At 48.6% G+C, this 23,003-nt stretch overlaps 1 protein-coding gene across 1 annotated transcript; it reads left to right on the top strand.

Moving 5' to 3' along the window:
- Positions 1-1,623: 1,623 nt before the first annotated feature.
- LOC119378741 (venom factor-like) lies at positions 1,624-7,880 on the top strand (the record flags this gene model as incomplete). Its single annotated transcript, XM_037647777.2, has 4 exons — positions 1,624-1,648; positions 1,708-1,908; positions 6,698-6,768; positions 7,749-7,880. Coding segments are annotated over exons 1-4 (429 nt in total), but the record flags the coding sequence as incomplete, so codon positions are not given.
- Positions 7,881-23,003: the final 15,123 nt, after the last annotated feature.

The following is a 23,003-nucleotide window of genomic DNA, read 5'->3' on the forward strand; positions in this document are numbered from 1 at the left end:
AGCTGTATTCATAACACTACAATACGGGATAAAGCAACAGATATGATGGTTCGTACAGTAGCCTGCCAGTGCTTTAAAAGACATGCATAAGGAAATTATATTCATGGAAGCACTAAGATGTAGTATTGTTTAACAGAACTGCAAATTGGGCTAGATAGTGAGGATTCAAAGTTTTTGTTGGAAAATTAACAAATACTTCAGGCGGAATCCTAAGAAATCAATGCAAGAGACAATTTGCAGACATTTCACTGACGCACCCATACGCACCCATACGTACCCATACGTACCCATAACAAATTGGTTGTATTTTTTTACCCTGTACCGATACTGATACATACCATACATTCATTATCCATAACAGCGTCTCTTCAGCTTTTCCTACTTCACGACCAGTTATTTGCGATGAACTTTATTTCATTTCGAAGTGTAAGGCGCGACGACGACAACGGACAAAAGGGAGAGTACACACACACGGCGCTCCGTGTGTGTGTGCTCTCCCTTTTGTTCGTTGTCGTCATCGCGCCCTACACTTCAAACATGCTGAACCAACACGGCCATTCTGCCATTCTTATTTAATTTCAGCAGCCGGAAATTCATTGACATCGATAGCATACACGTTCAAGAGTTCCATGTTAACTTTTTTCTGTTTTGCTAGATACCCTGCTAGCGGTATTAACCGAGTTCATTGGATGCATGTTTACATTGTAGGAACTAAGCAATACTACTAAAATAAGCGGGCCAATACATGATCACGAAGGACGAACACGGTTTGCATACCTGCTTGCTTTCGTTGTAGATCTTTAAAGCTGTTCAATTCACCGCTTTCAAACACGGCCAGAGCACTCTCAAATGACCACCCGAATGTGGCTTTAACCACTAGCAATTAGCAATCATTCAGCCATGTTTGGTCGACGATGGCCGGTATCAAACAACACAAGCCAAGGTTAGCCGCCAAACCAGTGCTGGCAGGTCGCCAGTAAATACGATAGGGCCGAAACACCGATCATTGCTCTTTGCAGATAACGGTGGGGACTGGGCTACGCTGATATGTGCTCTTCCATATAAAATTATGCCAAGCGGTTGACGTGATTAACTCGACGACTGGGCTCGTGCTTTGCAGCGAATGTGTTGTCGTGACGCCAAACGTGCTGCGACTCGGGGCCCAGGAGACCGTGGTGGTCATGGTGAGCGGGAATGGGCAATATGTGAGCACTACGCTTGAGAGCCACCCAGAGAGAGGCCGCCCGTTCTTCCAGAAGGCGTTCTACGCACCTGCAGGTTCGTTTGTTGCTTTTACTAAACTAATCCCGATAGATTATTATCCTTTGGGGATTTCCCAGATATTGTGTTCCGGCTGTATTGGATATATTGCTTATCAGTGATGCCTCGACGCAGTCAGGACTCGTAGCTCTTCGCAGTGGATATCATCAGTAGAAAATGAAGTGCATTACGATAAATCTTGCGCCACCTCCGTGGGACTGCGCAACTGTGGTAATAAATTAGCATGACACCTAGTTCACCAGCAGCGTCATGTAGAAGTACCATATAACAGCGATTACACTCTCGCCGGACGTAATAACGATTGGGCTGGTCGAACTTTTGAGGTACAACGACATTTAGGACATGTCTGTGCGAAATGTTGGCAATGGTAATAATACTTCAAGGTATCGGCAAACAGCTGTCTAAAAACAAAAACTTGGCTCGCAGGTTCACCAGTGACGGCCGACGTCTCCGTAGGGTCCAACGATTTATCCGAGTTCCAGTTGTCCAAGCGAGACGTGCAGGTGATCCTGACGGTGCGGTGTGGATCTCTGTGGACGCGAAAGGTGCGACTCGGCGTGAGCGGATCTTCGGCCGATCTCCTCTTCCTGCAGACGGACAAACCCATCTACCAGCCGGGAACCACTGGTGAGTGTCTTAACGGCCTTATAACCTTTAGATTCATGCATGTGGCATTATACATAACACTGAACTTCCGCGGTGTAATGTACGTGTGGCTTAATTCGTTGTCTTTTCGGACATTTTTTTTAATTACAAAATTTTTTCACCTCCCTACTGACAAAATTTTGTGTTTACGTTCCCCACAAATTTCGATTCCTATCTAGCCAGGAATTGAAAAATTCGGCAGATCCCACGCCTTGTGGGAATCGGTTTCATGCGAAACGGTGGGCAAGTAGTTCTATGCTGCAATTTTTTGCTTTGAGCCAAGCGTTGCGAGGTGTATCGACGTATTTTTGTAATTGTAGTAGTTCTGTGCACATTGTGGGCTTACTAGGCACGTCGACAACACTGGCGATAAAAGAGTAACTTATGGTCTGATATAACGCCAGCGCTCACGTTAGAACATATACGTCAGTATTGTTGAAACGAAGTGCACTTTAAGGTGTAATGATGTGAATACCATATGTAAATTTCCTTAGCATATTTCTCCGAGGTCGAGCAGCGCGTTTATTACTTTGTTATAAAATTATATAGCCAGCACCAGAACCACAATTGACGTAGCCCCGACATTACGCCTGCATAGGGTGTTTTTCCGAAGCAGTTTCTAGACCTGGAGTGGCTCTGTGGTATAATACCTGACTGCCACGCAGAATGCTTCGGTTCGATTCTTGCTGGGATCCTAATTTTTATTCTTTCCATTCGTCGGGTCAACGCTGCCGATATCGGTTTTCTTAACGCTCTCGCATTTAACTTACCAATGTCTGTTCTCGTCGATCCTCGGTAGACATAAACTGTCAAGCACCTGTGGCGGATACCGGGCCGTATACCGCGGCCCGTGGTAAACGGGCATGCGCCACACGAGTCTAGAGGAAATGGTTTGACGACGTACGCGACAAGCTTTTCACGTTATTCATGTCAGGATCCGAGTCATATTTGTCAAATCATCTTACCCTTCCATGCCAATTTTGGTCTACACCAAGTTAAGGAGGCGATCACGAGAGCACCCAGACGTAGGCGGATAGATAGATAGATAGATAGATAGATAGATAGATAGATAGATAGATAGATAGATAGATAGATAGATAGATAGATAGATAGATAGATAGATAGATAGATAGATAGATAGATAGATAGATAGATAGATAGATAGATAGATAGATAGATAGATAGATAGATAGATAGATAGATAGATAGATAGATAGATAGATAGATAGATAGATAGATAGATAGATAGATAGATAGATAGATAGAAAGTTCAATTGATGATATCGCTGGTTTTGTTTGTATATACAGGGTGTTTCAAGAAATGTACCCGTAAGTACTCAGAAATTAGGGAAATGCGACATTTGCTCGCTGCTTTCTAATTACTTTTTCTGTGGCGGCCGACATCATGAGATGACCAGAGACATTACTTAAGGCATTAATTATAAAAATAAAGAAAACTCACACGGTTCCTTTTGCATTCCTTTAAGGGCCGGGTCTCAAACTCACCTCAGTCAGCGGGCCGCAGTCACGCAAATTAGTCCCGCAATGGCCGGGGCATTGAAGGTAGGAGCGGGGTGCGGGGGGGGGGGGAAGCTGGTACAGATTGTCCGCAAACGTTGCCATCTTAAAGAAAACCTTTTCCATATATCTTATATACGGGTCATTTCTGAAGGAGATTTGGTGCCAGGATTCCAACATGTTCATACCGATCTCCCACTTGACTAAAATCTGGACGCCAATTCTGAAATATAGCTTTTGTTTCACGGTTATGTTTCAACACATAGTGACCACATGCGTGCCTCGCGAAAACAATGCTTTAGACCCGACATCCCTGTGTAGCTCACGAACATACTTATTAGAACTTTTTAAACACGAAAGTGTTTTATGCCGGGGTCCACCAAGACTTCAGTGACGTATTTCCGTGACGGAAATGACATCGAAAAAATATACACGATCAGATGGCAAAGAAAAAAAGTCCCGCCAATGGGCATCGAACCCACGACCGCTCGGTCCGCAACAACAGATGCCGGGCACGCTATCCACTGCGCCACGGTCACAGACTCTGGAGGCTTTACAAACTCGCCTTTTATATCTACCACTCTCCCGGTCGGCGGGGTGGTGTTGCCCTCTGGGAGCGGTAAAGTAATTCGTCATTACTGTGGCCTCCGCGATTAGCATATGCAACGCGTTACACATCCGTCCCGTTCGGCGCGTTTTCAATAAAAGTTCAATTTTGTCAATCAATTAACACACCGCGAGTTGGCGACCTTAGCACTAGCGTCGCAGAGCCGTAGCGTCGTAAAAGCGTCGGCCTCGCTCATATCATCACGCTAATCCAAACCAAAAATAGCTCTGCGACGCGCGCCTACCTCACCTGGCTGTAACACCGCGTTCCCCGCTCACGCGTTCGCCGCGAGAAAAATCGCGGCCGGGCTACCGGGGCGGCACGACGCGCTTTGCGTTTCCCTCTAGTCCGGCCGTGGTGTTCAATCATATTTAACATGCCGCAGGATGACGACCAAGTTCTGCGTCGAATATGCGACGCTCTTCTGGCTATCACACCTCGTTCTCTGATTACGCTCTCACCGTTAACTACTACAGCTGCCACAAGGGATTGTTTAATCATTTAGCATGGACGTTAGTCGTCGGGATGGAGATGTCCCACCAATCATCAAAGTGGGTACATCCACGTTAAACGGTGCTATAGCTGCCAGACATCAATACACACTGTTCAAACTCTCTTATATCAATGTACAGTAAACATTCTTTTGCTTCTGTAAGGGCACGCTGTACTTTCGTGTTATTCCGATTCCTATGACGGAGGGATCAACCATGTTTTTGAGACCCCTGCCTTAAGACGACTCGAACGCTCAAAGCCGCCTTCTTGTTCCTCTCAGTAGGTGTATTGGTCCTGTCCCGCCTCCCTGCGAAGGCTTTCTGCGCCTAACGTAGTTTCTCACTTTCTCCAGGATCAGAGGTATTGCAAGCTTTCTGCACCTCACCAGCGAGGCGAAACCAAGTGGTTGCCTAGCAACCACTTAGCTGCGCCTCGCTTCGCGTAGAAAGAGGACCATATTATTGCGTGGCCACGGGCGAGAGAACGCGAAAAATATAGAGAGAAAGCGAAAGAGAGAAAGAAACACAGTGGAATAGAGACAATGAAAGAAAGAGAAAGAAATAGAGAGAGATAGACAACAAAAGATAGAAAAGAACAGAAAGACATAGAGAGAGAACGAATGAAGGAGAGGAAAAGGTAAAGCATTCCATAGCCATGCATAGTATGGTATTGTGGGAAAAGGAAGTGAGGGTGAGGAAAAGTGATGTGAGGTTGAGGAGTACAGAAAGGAAGAGGGGAAAGGGTGTAGCATTGCATAGCCATGTAAAGTATGGTATAGCAAATAGGTGGGTAGGGGAGGTGAGGGTGAGAAGGAGGAGAAGGCCACTAGCTCCGCTGTTTCCTCAGTCTTTCACAGTGGAAGTGGAGTCTGTGGGCCAGCTACCGTTCTTGGACGCCCTGGTGAAACGCGATGGCTCAGTCTTGTCGTTCAAGGTGTTTAGGAAGCCCACTCACACTGGCCGCTACCTCAACTACAGATCGGTGCACCCGGCTTCGCAAAAGAGGTCCGTTGTCGGCTCTCTTCTTCGTCGGGCGGAAAGGGTATGCACGACAGGGGAAGACCGTGCGGGTGGCAATGCACTGGTGCGGCAGGAGCTGATGGCGTGTGGTTACCCTGAGTACCTAATTGACTCAGTAGGGCGCCAGTTGGCTCGTGCAGTGCCCGCCCAATCAGGACCCACACAGAAACGGGCCGCAATTCCGTACGTTCCGGGAGTAAACGAGCCCCTTGCACGAGTTCTGCGGTCTTATGACGTGCAGGCTGCGCACGTCCCGTCCAGAAAGCTCCGGCACGAACTCGTACGTGTGAAGGACCCTCTTGAAAAGGAAAGGTACCCGGGTGTTTTGTACGTCATCCCCTGTGCGGACTGCCCTTACGTCTACGTGGGGGAAACCGGCAACTTCAAGACGAGACTTCAACAGCACAAGAATGACGTCACGAATAAACATGTTGCGTCCAATGCCGTGGCCGAACACTGCGCAACTACGTCACACGCTATCAGCTGGAAAGACGCCCGTGTGATTGAGAAGGAAAAAAATCGTGCTACACGCCTTTATCTGGAGTCCCTGTTCATCCAAACTACGCCGCACACCCTTAATCGCAACGAGGGTAATCTTCCTCCGATGTACGCCAGGTGTCTTGGTCACGTGATGCGCCGCGCTTAAAAAGGCGAACTGCTGTGCCGATCTTTTATTGTGAACATGGTTCACGTGGGGGAGCCGAAACGTCAATACATTCGTTTTTAAATCATTTGGTCGGTGTCCAAAAGTATAGAATGGAGGAGGAAGCATGCGAGCAAGCGAGAGAGAAAGGAATGAAAGAGGAAGAAAGATAGAAAGAGCAAAAAAAGAGAAATAAATAGAGAGAGATAAATAAATAAATGAAAGCAACAGAGAAAAATAGACAGACAAGAAAGAGAGACGATGGAAGAAGAAAGAAATGCAGGAAGAAAGAAAAATTTGCAAAACTTAGCAAAACAGCATAAGCCAGGTCTACATAGGTGCCGATCAGTTCCGCTGCCCCTTTCGCATTGCGCTTGCAGTTCAAGCTACGCATATAATTTTCTTTTTGTGAAACCCCACATGCCCTGAGTCTAGGCATGTTTTGCTAAATATTGACTCATTGCTTGTTTTCTTTTCGTATGCTTGCTTCAGTCCACATCAGGTTCATCGCCCTAAATGGATCACTGAAGCCAGCGTCAACGCCGTTCAAGCTTGAAGTCAGGGTGCGTATTGGTTTAATCGCTGTAGTGCTTCCTAGTACTAGCTAAGGTAGGAAAACGAGTCATACTATTCTAAGAGGTCCCAATGGCGCAATGGTAAACAATGGCGCAATGAAAAGAAAGTGGAGAAATATTTTCAGCGTCGAGTCGAAAAGTCAGAGATTCGCGGCTGAAACATTCTCCAGATGATTCTCAGTGTTTCTGGCACTGCCCGTCATTTTACCTTAAGCGAGCTTTTGTATCGCAAATTTTACTGATCCGTTTCGCAAGGCCAAATATGAGTAATTGTTTCACGCGGCGAGCAACAAATGTTTGAATATTCGAGCTGCTTTATCGTTGCAGGAATCCCTGCTCAAAACACCACAGGACAGAGGGAAAGAAATACTCACAGGGTCTCTCATGCACCCGCCTCAGTCGACTCGAAGGCGAAAGCCACCTTATTCTTCTTATTCTTCTAAGTCGAGGTATTAAACATCGGTCACGCCCCTCCAAAAGCTTTCTGCAACTAACATTGTTTTGCTATGCCTCCAGGATCGGAGGCATTGTAAGCTATCTGCGCCTCACCTTGTTTTGCACTGCCGCCGCGAACGGCCCACGTTTGAGCAAGCAATGATGCCATGCAATGACGTCATCATGTAACTTCACGTTATGTCATAATCGTCATAAGGCGGCTACACGAGTGATGCAAAAAATCATCATAACGTGAAGACACGTGATGACGATTTTTTGCATCGCTCGTGTTGACGCCGCCGACGTGGGACGCCGACGCGGGACGCCGGTCAGTTACGCGTTTCGTGAGGTAGATAAGGATTTCGCCTTAAAAAGATAACCTGTTTTGGTTTGTACTAGAACGACTTGGTTGTTTTGCTGAAGTAAACCAGTCGTTACTATTGGTTTCACTAAGTAATCACACCTCATTAAGACTAACTTTCCGAACCAGCGTTTCTCATCTTTCTACCCATCCGCTTTTCTTGTTTCTTCAGAATCCTCAAGACGTGGTGTTGGAACAGAAAGACTTCCGTCCTGACCGAGAACTTATGCTCAGCCATCAACTCGAATTACCAAAACATACTGTACTCGGTCAGTGGAAACTGGTCATGCGCTACGGACACAACGTAAGTGTGTGTACGCGTGTGCGTGCGCGCGCGCGTGTGTGTGCGTGAGGGGGGTGGGGGTTAGAACAAAGAGTGAAGCTCGAGCCAACGCTTCGACAAGAGAACTTGTCTTCATCAGAGCAGCTTCTGCACTTGCACCTATTTTCAAAGTTTCTGTCCTGCCATTGCTGCTTTAGCAGCTGTGTTTGAAGTTTATGCCCTGGTAATGCTACTTTTGCAACTGTGTTTGAAGTTTCTGCCCCGTCATGGCTTTTTTGCAACTGTTTTTAAGTCACGACGCTCTCGTGGTCGTCTCCTTAACTTTGTACATATGAAATCCTTTCCACCAGTCACGTGTACCAAATATCCGCATATTACGACCCGTGGTATGCAGTAGAGGTGGGTGTGCACGGGCTCCGGGTAGCCCGAAAGCCCGAGCCCGGCCCGGGCCGTAGGTATATGCCACAGGTGATTCGCAATCTATATCAACAAAGGGACGGCGAGAATACACTTGGAAATTTTAACGCGATAGCGTGGAGGAGCCCGTATCTCAGAATTTCGCGTGCCCGCGTCGGCGGCGTTGTGGATGAGCGAAAAATCTGAATGGAAACAAAGAAGGAAAAGATTCGAACAGGAATGGAACGCAAGCCTCCGGCATGACAGTCACGTATTCTACCACAGAGCCATGTCAATGCTTCGAACTGGTTAGAAAAAAGATCCTATACAAGCGTCATGTCGGGGCAACACCAATCATGGCTGCAGCGTTGGCTATCCGCTTTTAACGCGATAGTGTTAAAGAGCTTGTTTCGCAAAAATAGCGGTTTCGGCGTCTTTTGCTGTCAGCGTTGACCGTAAGCGAAAATTCGTCATAGATGCAAATAAACAAATAATAAAAACTTCGGTCCGAGTGGCAATCGAACCCAGGCCTTCTGCATATCAAGCAGGTGTTCTACCACAAATCCACGCCATTTCTTGGAACTGCTTCAGAAAAAATTCTATACGAATGACATGTAATGCTAGGAGTCTCCTTGACGCATCTAGTGTTGCGTGGCAGAAGCGTAGAATCGCACCAGGCGTCAAGTCATGCGAATTGCACGAGTGAGGAGTTAGAAGTCGCAGCCATCACAAATCATTCACACATATTTAATCATCATCAGCGGCAAAAGCACCAACAAAGTTAGCAGCTGCGTTGGTTCGCGTTATTGCCTTACGGAGGCGTAGTGGTTGCTTCGCTAATTCGCAAAACCAAGAATGATGGCGTAGTGGGCACTTAGCAACTGCTCTTTCAATAGGCATTCTTGGAGAGTTTTGAACGGCCAATGTTACTCGCGCAGATGTTTTTTTTTCTTTGTGGCATGCTTGAGGTGTAACCGAGAAGCGAAGCGAGGCTACCAATTGAGAAGGCGATGCTAACGGTGCCCGGTTACGCTATCGCGTTCTACTCTTGAAGCGAAGTGTAAACGTCCTGCAACTTTTTATGACCATGTAATAAACTAATTCCACAAGGTATAGTCCAGCGTTCCTCAAGTACGCCGACAATCGATACTTATGATGTGCACACCATCGCACTGTAGCGTGCACTTTCGTTACGATAAAACTGACCCCTCTGCGGCTAGCAGTTTCCGCGGGTCCCCAGTAGAGGCCCCCGGGGAAGCACCTGATGATCAAATAAAGTTCGCTGTCTGTCTCTCTGTCTACTCTAACGTCAGTACCGACGTTACGTCGGATCATGAGCTACCCTTTACACGACAGTGTAGTCGACTTGCTTGGCAAGCCCACGATATCAGAATAACTACTAAATATACATAAACACGTTGACCCACCTCATAACGCTTGGTTCGATGTGAAGAATCCGGCATAGGCTACCCGCTGACTGCTTTGTATGAAATTGCTTCCCACAATGCGTGGGATCTCCCGGAGGTTCGTCAGTTTCTGCCCTGCCATTGGTGTTTTTGCAACTGCTTTTGAAGTTGCTGCCATGTTATTTCTGTTTTTGCAACTGTCTTTGCTGTTGCTTTGCTGACATAGACAAGTCCTGCTGTCTAAAGATTGGCTCCAGCGACATTCCTTGTTCGACGATTTCTCATCCCTTCAAGCCCTCATGTTCTCCCAATATTCTGCCTTGTTCTAACTGTTTTAAAACCTGAGCTGTTTAAGTCGGCCGTTCGTCCGTGAGCCGCGCATAGAAAACGATCATCATGATGAACCGGCACGCCCTCCCTTCGTCCTCTTCTTCTTCATCATCGTATTCTTCATGTTCTGCTTCGCTCCCAAAACACGTGCACCGATTTCTCCGGCGCGAGATGCAATAACGCTGATGGGCGATATAGCGAGCACAAAGAGAGAGAAAGAGAGAGAGATAAAGAAATATAAATATAGCTAGAGACAAAGAGAAATTCTAGGGGGGGGGGGATTTCTTTGCGAGGCGGGATTTGAACACGCGTACCCACGAACCGAAAGCGAGCGTCTTAATCACTTGGCAGCACGTTAGCAGAGCATAGCATAGCCTTGTATAGTATAGTATAGTATGGTATGGTATGGTATGGTATGGCATAGAAAGGGGGTGAAAAGGAAAGTGAGGGTGAGAACAGATGTGAGGGTGCGGATGAGGGGAGAGTAAAGCATAGCATCAAAAGAAAGAGAAAAACAGAGAGAACGAAAGGCAGAAAGAGAAAGAATGAGAGACAGAGAGAGAACAAAAAAATTTACAGCATATCCACGGGTGAATGATGAATAGCTTGGGCGAAGCTCCTGAAGCAATCATGGTCTCGGGATCTGCTTCTCGTTGAGCCCGTTTCGCAGCGGCGTCCTTGGCGCGCACCGTCTCGGGATCCGCCTGGCTGCCGCCAAGCGAGCGCCATGCGAGCGCCAAGCAAGCGAGCCTCTCGGGATCGAGAGGCTGCCGCCAAGCGAGCGCGGCGCGAGGCGGATCTCGCGGCGGTGCGCGCCCGCGAAGCCGCCGCCAAGCGCGCGCGGCGCCAGGCGGCAACCTTTCGAGCTCGCACCTCGGGATCCTGCCGACGAGCACGAGACGCAGCGGCCTTCCGCACCCGGCGCTCCTCGTCGTACGTGGTCCGCCAAGCAGCACGATCCAGCAAGCGCACTCCTCCACGTACGGCGACGATCAAGGAGAATGAGAGATAACGGGCACAGCAGCCAATCTGAGAGCAGCGGCACCTATAACGCCATCTAGCGTACATTCACCCAACCGCCATATTGCACACATCTCTATGGGACAGCGCCATCTAGTATATCGTCACCCAACTGCAGTTCTTATGCATCTCTATGGTACAGCACCAGCTACTAAATGATACGGGAGACGCGACGGCGGGGAAACGCCGGACGGAGCGACGACCGACCAGGTGATGCTATAAAGAGCTTCGCCCCTAGAAAATGGCTGATCCCTCCGTCATAGGAATCGGAATAACACGAAAGTAAAGCGTGCCCTTACAGAAGTAACTGAATGTCTTCTGTACATTGATATAAGATAGTTTCCACAATGTATATTGATGTCTGGCAGCTATAGCACCGTTTAACGTGGATGCACCCACATTGATGATTGGTGGTGCATCTCCATCCCGACGACTTACGTCCATGTTAAATGATTAAACAAACCCTTGTGGTATCTGTAGTAGTTAACGGTGAAAGCGTAATCAGAGAACCAGGTTTGATAGCCAGAAGAGCGTCGCATATTGGATGCCGTACTTGGTCGCCATCCCGCGGCATGTTAAAGTGTGATTGAACACCACGGCCGGACTAGAGGGAAACGCAAAGCGAGTCGTGCCGCCCCGGTAGCCCGGTCGCGATTTTTCTCGGGGCGAGCGAGTGAGCAGGGGACGCGGTGACAGCCAGGTGAGGCAGGCGCGCATCGCAGAATTATTTTTGGTTTGGATTAGCGTGATGCTATGAGCGAGGCCGGCGCTTTTACAACGCTTGGGCTAAGATCGCCCCCTCGCGGTGTGTTAAGACATTGACAAAATTGAATTTCTATTGAAAACGCACCGAATGGGACGGACGTGTAACACGTTGCAGGTGCTAATCGCGGAGGCCACAGTAATGACGACTTCCTTTACCTTACCGCTCCCAGAGGGCCACACCACCCCGCCGACCGGGAGAGTGGTAGATAAACAAGGCGCGTTTGTAAAGCCTCTAGAGTCTGTGACCGTGGCGCAGTGGATAGCGTGCCCGGCATCTGTTGTTGCGGACCGTGCGGTCGTAGGTTCGATGCCCGGTGACGGAAATTTTTTCTTTGCAATCTGATAGTGTAAATTTTTTCAACGTCATTTCCGTGACGGAAATACGTCACTGAAGTCTTGGTGGACCCCGGCATAAAACACTTTCGTGTTAAAACGAGAGAGAAAGAGATAGAAATATGGAGGAAGCGAGAAGAAAGAGAAATGAATAGAAATAAAGACAGAGAAAGAGAGCAATTCTAGCGGGAAAATTTCTTCGTAAGGCGGAATTCGAACGCGCGTACCCACGATCCGAAGGCCAGCGTCTTAACCACTGTGCTTTCCAGGCACGTTAGCAGAGCATAACATAGCCTTTGCATTGTATAGTATAGCAAGGGGGTGCGAAAGGGAAGTGATGGTGAGGAGGACAGATGTGAAGGTGAAGAGGAGTGAGAGGAGGAGGGGAGAGGGTAAAGCATAGCGTAGAGAGAGAGAGAGAGAGAAATCGGGAGAACGAAAGGCAGAAAGAGAAACAACGAAAAAAAAGAGGGAATCAAACAAAGGGAGAAACAAATAGAGAGCGAGAGAAAGACATAGAAAGAAAGAGGAAGCGAGAAATAAAGAAAGAGAGAGACAAAGAGAATAAAGCGAAAGATAGATCGAAAGACCGAGAAAGGGAAAAAAAATAGATAGAGAAAGAGAAAGAAACAAAGAAAAAAGCAATGGAGTGAGACAAAAAGAAAGCGAAAGCTTGCACTCGGCTGCCCAAGGCTTGAGACACAGCGAAGCTGGCCGATCATGGCGCCGCTCGTACTCGGCTTTCCGGTAGCCTGTGTCCTGACGTAGAGTTCGCACACGTGCCGCATTGCACTCACGGTGATCGGCAGTATCTTCTCGTTGTCTCTTTTTCTCCCTTTCCCTGGCCGCGTATTCTGGATCTGCTCGTCGCTACCATTGCCGTTCTCGTACAGCGACAAGCCTCGCTCCGCGATGCGCTGCTGCTTCTTCGGGAGTACGTACTTTCTTTGCGCGAAACATGACTGTATCTGATCGAGCGGCGGAACTCGGTTGCGCGCGGTGTCTCCGTCGCTGGGCGTGGCTTAGCGATAGCAGCTGCACGGTTGTCGCTACTGTGCATACGCGGCTTGACATGACGTCACGAGGTTACACCAGGCATTCTAGAGGCGGCGGCGTCGCTGGCTGCCATGGCTACGGCGCGGCTGGCTTTTCGTGAAATGCGCACGTCATAACAGCGGCCTAAAGAGCTTCGCTCTTAAAAGACATAGACAATAAACAGAGAGACAGAGAAAAAGAAAGAAATAGAGGAAAAAATAAACAGAATATTTGCAAAACTTAACAAAACAGCAACAGCCAGGACTACCTCAATCAGCTCCGCTGTCTCTTTTAGCATTGTGCCTCCAGTGCAAGCTACGTTATTTTTTCTAGTGGTACTATAGGTAACATAATACACATTTTGTTCATCTTTCCTTGCCCGAACAGTTTCTGCAAAACACCACAGCTACGTTTGCCGTGGACAAATATGGTAAGTGTGACTATGAATGCATTTCAATAGAATTCACTCTTAAAAAAGCAAAAAAATAAATCCGAGACTGCCTTTCGGTTTGGTGCCTCCTCCGACCCTTAGTGTAACGTCAAAGTTCTGTGATGATGTTACATATACGCGATGAAGAAAGAGCAGTGATACCACGGCATTCGAAATGGTCCGCTGCCACTTTGGTTAAAGATCAGGGGAAGACTACACGAGTATCTTGTTTTGTGTATGTTGTTTGCCATCGGCCGTTTGCATTAGCCGATAGTATTTAGCGTGAGAACATTTTTGCAAAGAAAGAAACAGAATCCCGCGCAACTATTTGCTTTCTTTGTTGGTAGCATTTGCCTTTTATTGAGCTGTTTATGTTCGCAAATGCAGCAACGAGCGGTAACGCTTTGACGTGATTGCATAGGCCAAATAAACTGATCCCACAATTGAAACCTACAACTGAAGGGGCGCCAGTATTCACAAAAGAACTACTTACGCTAAAGCTATCCGTAAGAACAGATACTAGACGAGTGTGGTGACCGAAATATATCGTGAAGGCGACCGGTCCATTCTAAAATCCCTCAATAGAGATACTAGCGACACTGCCCGCCACTCACACGCTTTCCTCCTCTATAGGCGATGCGCAAAGCGCCGACGACGCCATCTGCCGCCACGCCTCGGAAGCGCTCGCGGGGCCCGGCGAGCAGTGTTCCCGCGAGCGTCTATACGCGAGTGCACGGATGGATGTGTTTTTCATCGTGATTTAACGATTCTGGCGGGCCTCAGCGATGTCGAAAAATAACTGCTGCGTTGTCGGCTGCTCAAACACACGAAAAATCGCCAGGAACGCACATCTACAGGTTTCCGGTGCTATTTCATGAGCGAAAACGACGGCGGCGGTGGATTGCGGCTGTACGACGTAGAAGCTAATCAATCGCGCTTTGTTTACGGCAGTGTTAGAACGATTACCGTGTTTTTATTTCTTCTTTTTTGTCGCTACGTTTTCAGCGAACGCTACTACGTTTACACTTGGTCGCCTCGCCTGCATTGTAGACACTACAATTCACATGAGGTTGTTATTACTGATAAGACGCGACACCTTGGCTCTCTTGAAAAATGAATGGCGCGAAGCGCAATGCGAGAGAATGTAAGGCAGGTGACGGCTCCTTTAAAAAAGCGCCGCGGAATCACACGTGTGCTGTACGAAATCGGCTGCATTCTACCTACTGATGGCACTGGAATGCGATCATCGGTGCAGAATGTTCGCTGTGCGCTTCTGCACCGATGATGACAAGCTTATCGTTTATTTTTTCACAACTTTATCGTGCTGGTTTCAAAGTTTTACCAACGCTGACCCTTCACGTGGCCGACCCTGTGAAATCTATACGCCGGTGCGACAGCGCTCCCTCAAAATCTACTATATCAGCACATGGCACGTAAACGAAGCTACTGTGTCGAGAAAAAACATTGGTTCACGCGTCAACGCATGCAGGCGTTAGTGATCGGGACGTTAAAAAGAAAGCGGTGTACTTACGATGAGCTCCACTTCGTAGGAGAAGCTTGTTGTCGATTGTCTGTGACAAACACTTGTCGCGTATGGGGACATTGTCGTCCCACACAGCTGTGACATCGGACACATGTCCACTATTATAAAGTGCGGCTCCTTTGCGCACACTGTTGCCGCAAGAGTAATTATCTGGGACGCGCACAACCGGCGAATCGCACGCGCGCAAATGAGGCGTCTGCTACGCGACCCGCGAGCGGTTCCAACGGCCGCCGCTACGCGGCTTTCAGTGGTGCCCCTATAGGCGCTGCGCATCGCGGATAAGCAACGCGCCTGCTACAAACCGATGCATAAGTTAGTGTACAAACAAATGCATTATCCCAGCAGATATCGAAGGGAGAAACAAATTACCCCTGCGCGCTGTTCCCATTGATACCCCCACACGAAAGTGGCGAATACTCTATGCACAGCCTGATCTTTATCTCACGAGCAGTTTAGTACCTCACACACGTAAATAACCTATGCTACAAGGAAGGCATTGCATACCTGCGCACAGGCTAGCACAGAAAGTTCGCCTCACCCCATCCATGCTTGCGAGGCCGCTTGACAAGCGTGAGTGCTGACGAGCAGTGCGGCCCAGTGTTCCGTATTCGATGCAAAGGCACAAGGTGCCCGAGCGGTGCACTTTTATTTATTTATTTATTATTTATTTAATTTATTTATTTATTTATTTATTTACAATACTGCAGGCCCTGTTCGGGCCCAAGCAGGAGTGGGTAACAAATGTCAGTGACAAAATCAGAATAAAAAACACAATGAAAATACAATACAAGATACGAAATTCAGATACTAATACCAGCAGATCTACAGGGTTTCGTTCCCCGTTAACCAAATCTTAGTTTCTTCATATTCACGACCGCTCTAGACGTGTGACAAAACTGCGTAGTCTTCTTGAATACTACTCTTGTCAGCATAAAAATACGCTATGTCGTCATTTTAGCATTAACATATTTAAGCTCAAACAATATTAAAACACCACCATTCTTCCGAACATGCTCACCATGCAAATCTTATAAGTAGCGGGAGAACTGTCCCTATGGGAATTAGTAGGATGGTTGTACTGCACGAGATATGCCGCCAAGCTACTATCCCTCAACCTTGGTAACGTGTTTTGCGTACTTTTGCAGTTCTTAATGCATCTGATGACATCAGCTCTATGGGGCGTTCATTCTTAGCTCCATAAAACTATCAAGATGCCTTTCCTACGTTGAAGAATTGCAGGAATGGAATTGAACTGCCCGGCCATATCCAGAGTCCGAATGGGCTAAGTTTTTTCATTCCGAGGAATTGAAAGGAATGGAATTGCGGCAAGTTCTAATTTCCCGAAATGGAATTGGAATGGAATGGAGGCGCCATTCCGCAACACTGCTTCCCACCCACTGCAAATGCTCAGCCATAATTCTTCATCATCATCAGCCACAGCACAAAGTGCACATCATGTCTTACAGATGTGTAGCGGGTACCACGATTCTCCGAAGAATGACGAAAAATGGCCTAGCGGGAACTTCGTTACTTCAGAAAAATTGCGATGATTTATGGCGTAGTGTGTACATTGCCCTTGAGGGTTGAATCGCGCAAACGAGACAGGGACTAAAAGAAGAGACGACAACACAGAGAGCGCAAATTGCGCTCTGTGTGTTGTCGTCTCTTCTTTTAGTCCCTGTCTCGTTTGCGCGATTCAACCCTCAAGATCATGAACCAACAAGCCCAACTGACAGTCATTCTGGTGTACATTGCATGTGTACTTGTTATTGTGGCGGAATAGCAGGGAGGCAAACTTTCTTTAGTGCGTTGGACGACGACGGAGGATCAAGACGTCCGCTCGGTTCGAACGCATCACGAAGACTAGCTTTATTCTTCCACTATTTACAGGACTCTCGTAGAGAGGGAAAGAAAGGAAAATAGAACACAAAAACGCAGGCACAGTCAAAGGAGTTTCCTCTGCACCCCGCACGTGCAACAGATTTGAAGAGCAGACGGTCCATGTGCTTCAGTGTTCTTTCACGGGCTGGGCGCGTATGTCGTAAAACGACGATGTCACAGACTTTTCCGCTTTTCCTGTACCCATCGTCGCCTCCAGATTGCGGGCCGCTGCTGCCGCAACGCCGAAACGCGTCCCCCCCGAGTTGCCCGTCCTCCTCCCTTTCGCCGCGGGGCCTTCCAAGCTGCTCCGAAGTGGGTGGCCGCTTCACAATCTTCGACAAATACAACAACCTCCCCCGGATGAGCGAACTCTTTAGCTCATTGTTCCTCGACTTCTAGAGGATAAAGCAGCCGTATTGGTCGTTTCAGCTCCGTTCCCCCGCTTAGTGCCAGCCGGCAGGCCCGCACCCTGCCGTCTCTGCCCTTGAACGTTTCTTTGATTCTGGCGATCTTCCACATGTGGCGTTTCAAATGGTCTTCTTTTAAAAGCACCAAATCGCCTATCTTTAGGTCACTCGATGTCGTTGGGTGAGACAAATGGGCTGATCTAAGCTCCAATAAATACTCTTTCCGCCATCGTATCCAAAATCCTTCAGCCATGGCTGACCGGTACTTCCAGCGCCGTGAGAGATGCGCGTCACCGCCCGGAATTTCGGCTGGCAGGTGGTGTGGGGGGAAGGGTTGTCAGCTTTCTTCCGACGAGGAAGTGCGCCGGCGACAGTGGTTCTGGCTCTCGGGCATCTTCGTAGGTGAAAGTCAATGAGCGTGAGTTTATCACGGCCTCCACTTCGTACAAGACCGTTGTGAGTTCTTCAAAGTTTAAACTGCTCCGAACCTAACACCTTGCGCAACGCTACCTTCACCGACCGCACCAACCGCTCCCAGAATCCGCCTCACCAAGCTGCCCCTTTCAACAATAAACTTCCACCTGATTTGTTTTCTGGCGAAGTAAGACTGCATTTCCTGTGATTTTAGTAGCGCGAACATCGCTTTCAGGTCTTTTGCTGCTCTCTTGAAGTTAGCGCGTTGTCCGAATAAATAGTCGAGCAGATTCCCCTGCGAGCCACGGAAGCGCTTGAATGCCAGGAGAAAGGCGGTAGTCGACATGTCGCTGACGAGCTCAAGATGGACGGCACGTGTCACAGCGCAGGTGAAAATAGCGATGTAACATTTCCGGTTATCGCGCGACTGTTGACAAATCAAAGGTCCTGCGAAATCGATGCCAACGGTGTCGACGGATTTCCTTTTGTCACTCTGTCAGCTGGAAGTGGTGCTACTGGTTCCGTGGCGGGGAGGGGCAACTTTGTTTGCGACAAATGAGGCACCGCTTGATAACCTTTTTTACGGCCTGGCGCCCTCGGATGATCCAATACGACTCTCGCAACTGCGCCAGGGTGTCGCGTACCCTGAGTGCAGCATTCTCACGTGCTCTTTCCTTATGAGCAGCAGCGTGAAGGGGTGAGTGCCAGGGAGAACGATAGGATGTTTGGTCTCTTCGTGGTGTCAGTGAATTGCAGGCGTCCACCAACTCGCGTGAGACCTTCCCGCTGTCAAGGTACGGGTTGAATGCAAAACAGGAGAGCCTTGCGCCAGCGGTCTTTTGGGCTTTCAGGTTGGAAATGTCGTCGCTGAATGCTTCTCCTTGAGTTGCAGCCAACCAGTACCTCTCAGCATCGATCACTTCTTCAGCTCGTAGTGGGCCACTTTTTCTTTCCTTCCCCGTTGCGGCAGTTGTTGACAAAGCGGTTGGATCCACGCAGTTACGCGAACGACTCTGCTGAATGAGCTGGAACTCCTTCCACTTCAGCACGCCTCGGATGATGATGAGACACTGGGCATCACCGTCACTTTTCTCTCTTCTACGTGACATTCTACAACCCCTGGGCTCGGCTCGCCTGTCGTTGGCCAATGCGTCTCATCGCCCGTGAAGACAATGGGGTCCTTTCCACCACAACTCGCTCTTCAACAAGGCTGACGGGAGGCTACCCGCGAAGTGATTAGATCAGCGGGGTTGTCTGGTCCTGGGCAGTGTCTCCAATCTTTAGGATCAGTCAGCGCCTGTAGCTCTGACACCGGTTTGCCACGAAGGGCTCCATCTGGCAGCGTTTCCTTTAATCCAGTTCATAGCCACTGTGGCATCCAGGTCCAAAGAATAGTAGCAGCATTCTGGAGGTCCAAGGCCTCTGACAACGTAGCGGCTCAGTCGAGCGCCAATGAGGGCCCCCATCCGCTCCAGTCGGGGTAACGAGAGGCGCTTTCAAAGGAGCTACTCTTGATTTGGCCACAATTAGGCTTATAGTGATTGTTCCCAGAGGAGACTTGCATGCAACGTATGCGGACAGCACCGTAGGCCTTCGGGCTGGCATCGCAGAAAATGTGCAAGACTTTCTCTGTCTCTTCATGTCGGAAATCCCTTGCTATGACTCTCGGAATGGGACACTCCTTGATGCATTGAAGCTCTTCACACCAGCAGTCCCATTCCGCCCGCATTTCTTCTGGCAAGGGATCGTCCCAGCCAGCACCCAACTCCCACAACCTTTGGAACAATATCTTTACGTACAGTGTTGTGGGAGCAATAAACCCAAAGGGGTCGAAAATTCTGGCTGAGACTTGCAATACGAATCTCTTGCTGTCAGCTTTTGTGTTGAGGAAATCAAGAAGTGAGGTCAGATGGTACTCAAAGTTATCTTTCTGAACATTCCAACCTACTCCCAATACTTTGGTGGCTGCAGGAGGTCCAGCATTCGCATTACTCTGTGTCACATTTCCATCCTCTATGAAGTTGACTAAATCGTGGTCGTTAGACATCCACTTGTGGAGTCGCATTCCTGCTTGTGACAATATATCGCTTGATTCCCGGCATAACAGTTTACCCTGTTCAAGGCTGTCGACCCCAGTCACTAGGTCGTCAACATAGAGATGGTTGCGTAGGATGCTCGCCGTCTCAGCATACTGCTCCGGGAATCCTTCAAGATGGTGTTGTAATGTTGCGGCCAATAGGAAAGGGCTGGATGTAACACCGAACGGCACGCGTGTCATTCGATAGGCCGCCACCGCTGGTAGTTCTTCACCTTTCTTCGGCGTAGTAGCATACCAGAGAAAACGCACAGCGTTCCGGTCGCCGTCTGACAAGGATATTTGAAGAAATGCCTTTTCAATATCCGCAATGAGGCCGTTGTTGTAAGTGCGGAAGTTGATCAGCAAATCGATCAGCTCTGGATTAAGCTTCGGACCACTTTCCAAAACATCATTCAGTGAGAGGCGATTTTTGACACTGGATGATGCATCGAATACTACCCTCATTTTTGTTGTCTGGCTTTCTTGACGAACAACTGCTTGATGTGGCATATAATATACTGGACCTTCCGAAGTGCTGCAACGCTCGTTGGCTGGCTCTGCGTAGCCCTTTTCGATGTATTCTCGGATGCAGGCGTCATATTCCCTGATCAAGGAATCTTCTTTCAAAAGGCGCGTTGTTTGGGCTCTAAGACGCTTCGCGGCGCACTCGTAGTTGTCGTCGAGCTCAGTGACCATTGGCCTCCAGGAAAATGACACTTTGTACCAACCATGCTCAAACTTGACGGTTTCTTTGTAGTGCTGTAGGACTGCGTCTTGGTGACGAGCTGGTTGATTTTCTTTGATACCAATGTGCTCGAGCTCCCAGAAGGACCTCAACTGTGCGGATATTTCCTTGTCTGTTTTTTCGCTCACTCCCACTCGCATTACGCCAGCAGCAGAGGAGGAGACTCCTGTTGACCTTCTTGTGCCGACCTGACCCTGGACTGTCCACCCGAATACTGTCTCCACTGCCATCAGTTTGGAGGTTAGGCGCTTCGTGGATCCCGTGACTATTTCCCAATAGTGATCAGCTCCGATTAGAAGGTCAATGTTTTCACATCCGTCACCCTGCGCGACGTCTGCGACGGGTAAGTCAAATTTCGAAAGTTCAAGCAGAACTGACTTTGATGGTGTAGACATGATATCCGCGCAGATGCAGGGAACTTCCAGCGCTTCGACTCGTATCTTTTTCCCGTCGTACTGGCCTCGGAGCCACAGCTCGACCCGACGCGCTTTAGTGCAGTTTACTGCCGACTTGTCGCCGAAGGCATATATTCTAAGCTCCTCTTCCCCAAGCACCTTTAACTGCAGTCTTTCAGATAAGTTGCGATGGATGAATGTCCTTTGACTGCCGCCATCTAGGAGAAGCCTGACAAGTGTACTTTTGTGCGGTCCCTCTGTCCAAGCTCGCGCTGTTTGAAGAAGCAACTGATGCCCCTCCGTGCACATAAATTTCTCTTCTGAGCCTAGAGAAGACTTTAGCACTGCGGCTTCTTCAGTCACTGGTCGAGAGGATTGATTCTGTTCAGCAGTGCCGCGGTATCCTCTGAAATCAGGATCGCACATAGCCGTGGCGTGTTTACCGCTACAGTTGGCACACCTGAGCCATTTGGCCTTACGGCACTCTCTTGACGTGTGCCCCTTTACTGTGCAACGGAAACATCTGTTCTCACGCTTCAGCATTTCCCTTTTATCAGCTGCTGACATCTCTGCGTCACAGTTACCGGTTTCGTGGCACTCTGACGAACAAAACAGACACCCTGTTCTTTCCTTGGTCATTGTATGTAATGCCGCAGCCGAAGACATTCTCGCCGCTTTAAAGGTGCTCTTGCGGTTTTCTATCGATGATTCTACACTCATGACTCTGGGGGCTTCGGCCCGCTGGATGATCTCCCGTGCTTCAACCTCTTTTCTCAAAAAATGCACAAATGCCTCCAATTCACTGCCTCCTGTCGTAGCGTCTTTTCTTCGGCAATATTCGAGATGAAGGTCCGCAGGCACCGCTTTCTTTACAACTGTCAGTAGCAAAGCTCCGTACGTGCTGACACCTACGCCTAGAGAAGTGAGGCTTCGCACACCCCTCTCTACTTCGTCAACAAGGCCTCGAAGTTGGCTGAGGTTCCGCGAGTCACGCACTGACCTGATATTGAGCAATCTGGACATGTGGTCCTCGATAATGACTTCTTTTCGGCCGAACCTTTCCTTTAACAGCGAGAGAGCAACTTCGTAGTTTCCTTCAGACAAATCAAGCCCTGCAACAGCAGCCGCTGCTTTTCCTGTGAGGTAACTGTTCAGGTATTTGAATTTGTCCACGTTTGACAGGTGGTGGTTCGTGTTTATTGTTGAGTCGAACTGGCTCCAAAATCCTTGCCACTGTCGAAGCTCACCGTTGAACTTTTTTATTTCTAGTTTTGGCAGCCTTACTGTGGGGGTTACTTGCGGTATGTTATTGCTAGATTCTCTTTGATCTGAGGAGCTTGAGGTGCGATCTAGCGAAGTGGTCACTGATGAGGTGTTAGTGCAGTAAAGCTCACGTAGCATGCGCTGTACTTTGGTTCTTGCTATGCTGATTCTTTCTTTGTAGGTCTCGGAGCATGCAATTTCCTCTTCTAATGTATCATCTTCTACGCCACTCTCAATTTCCCGATCTAGCTCTTTGAGTGAATCTTCCTTAAGTGAGAGAAGGTTGATCTTTTCTTCGAGCTCACCGACTGATGCGTCGTCCTCCATGGTGGCTATGTCGTTGAGAAGCTTTGTCGTTGACGTCCGCACCACGGCCCTTTTGCGCTTGATCCTGCCGATGTCCATCTTTGGGTCCCTATATTCCCGGGTTTCGGCACCAGTAAATATTGTGGCGGAATAGCAGGGAGGTAAAACTTTCTTTAGTGCGTTGGACGACGACGGAGGATCAAGACGTCCGCTCGGTTCGAACGCATCACGAAGACTAGCTTTATTCTTCAACTATTTACAGGACTCTCGTAGAGAGGGTAAGAAAGGAAAATAGAACACAAAAACGCAGGCACAGTCAAAGGAGCTTCCTCCAAGGGCGTCCGCAGAACTTTTGCAGGGGGGTGCATACGCAGGGGGGGGGGGGGGCATTCAGCTCT

This window comes from Rhipicephalus sanguineus, unplaced genomic scaffold, assembly GCF_013339695.2.
Source record: "Rhipicephalus sanguineus isolate Rsan-2018 unplaced genomic scaffold, BIME_Rsan_1.4 Seq9536, whole genome shotgun sequence".
Lineage (NCBI taxonomy): Eukaryota > Metazoa > Arthropoda > Arachnida > Ixodida > Ixodidae > Rhipicephalus > Rhipicephalus sanguineus.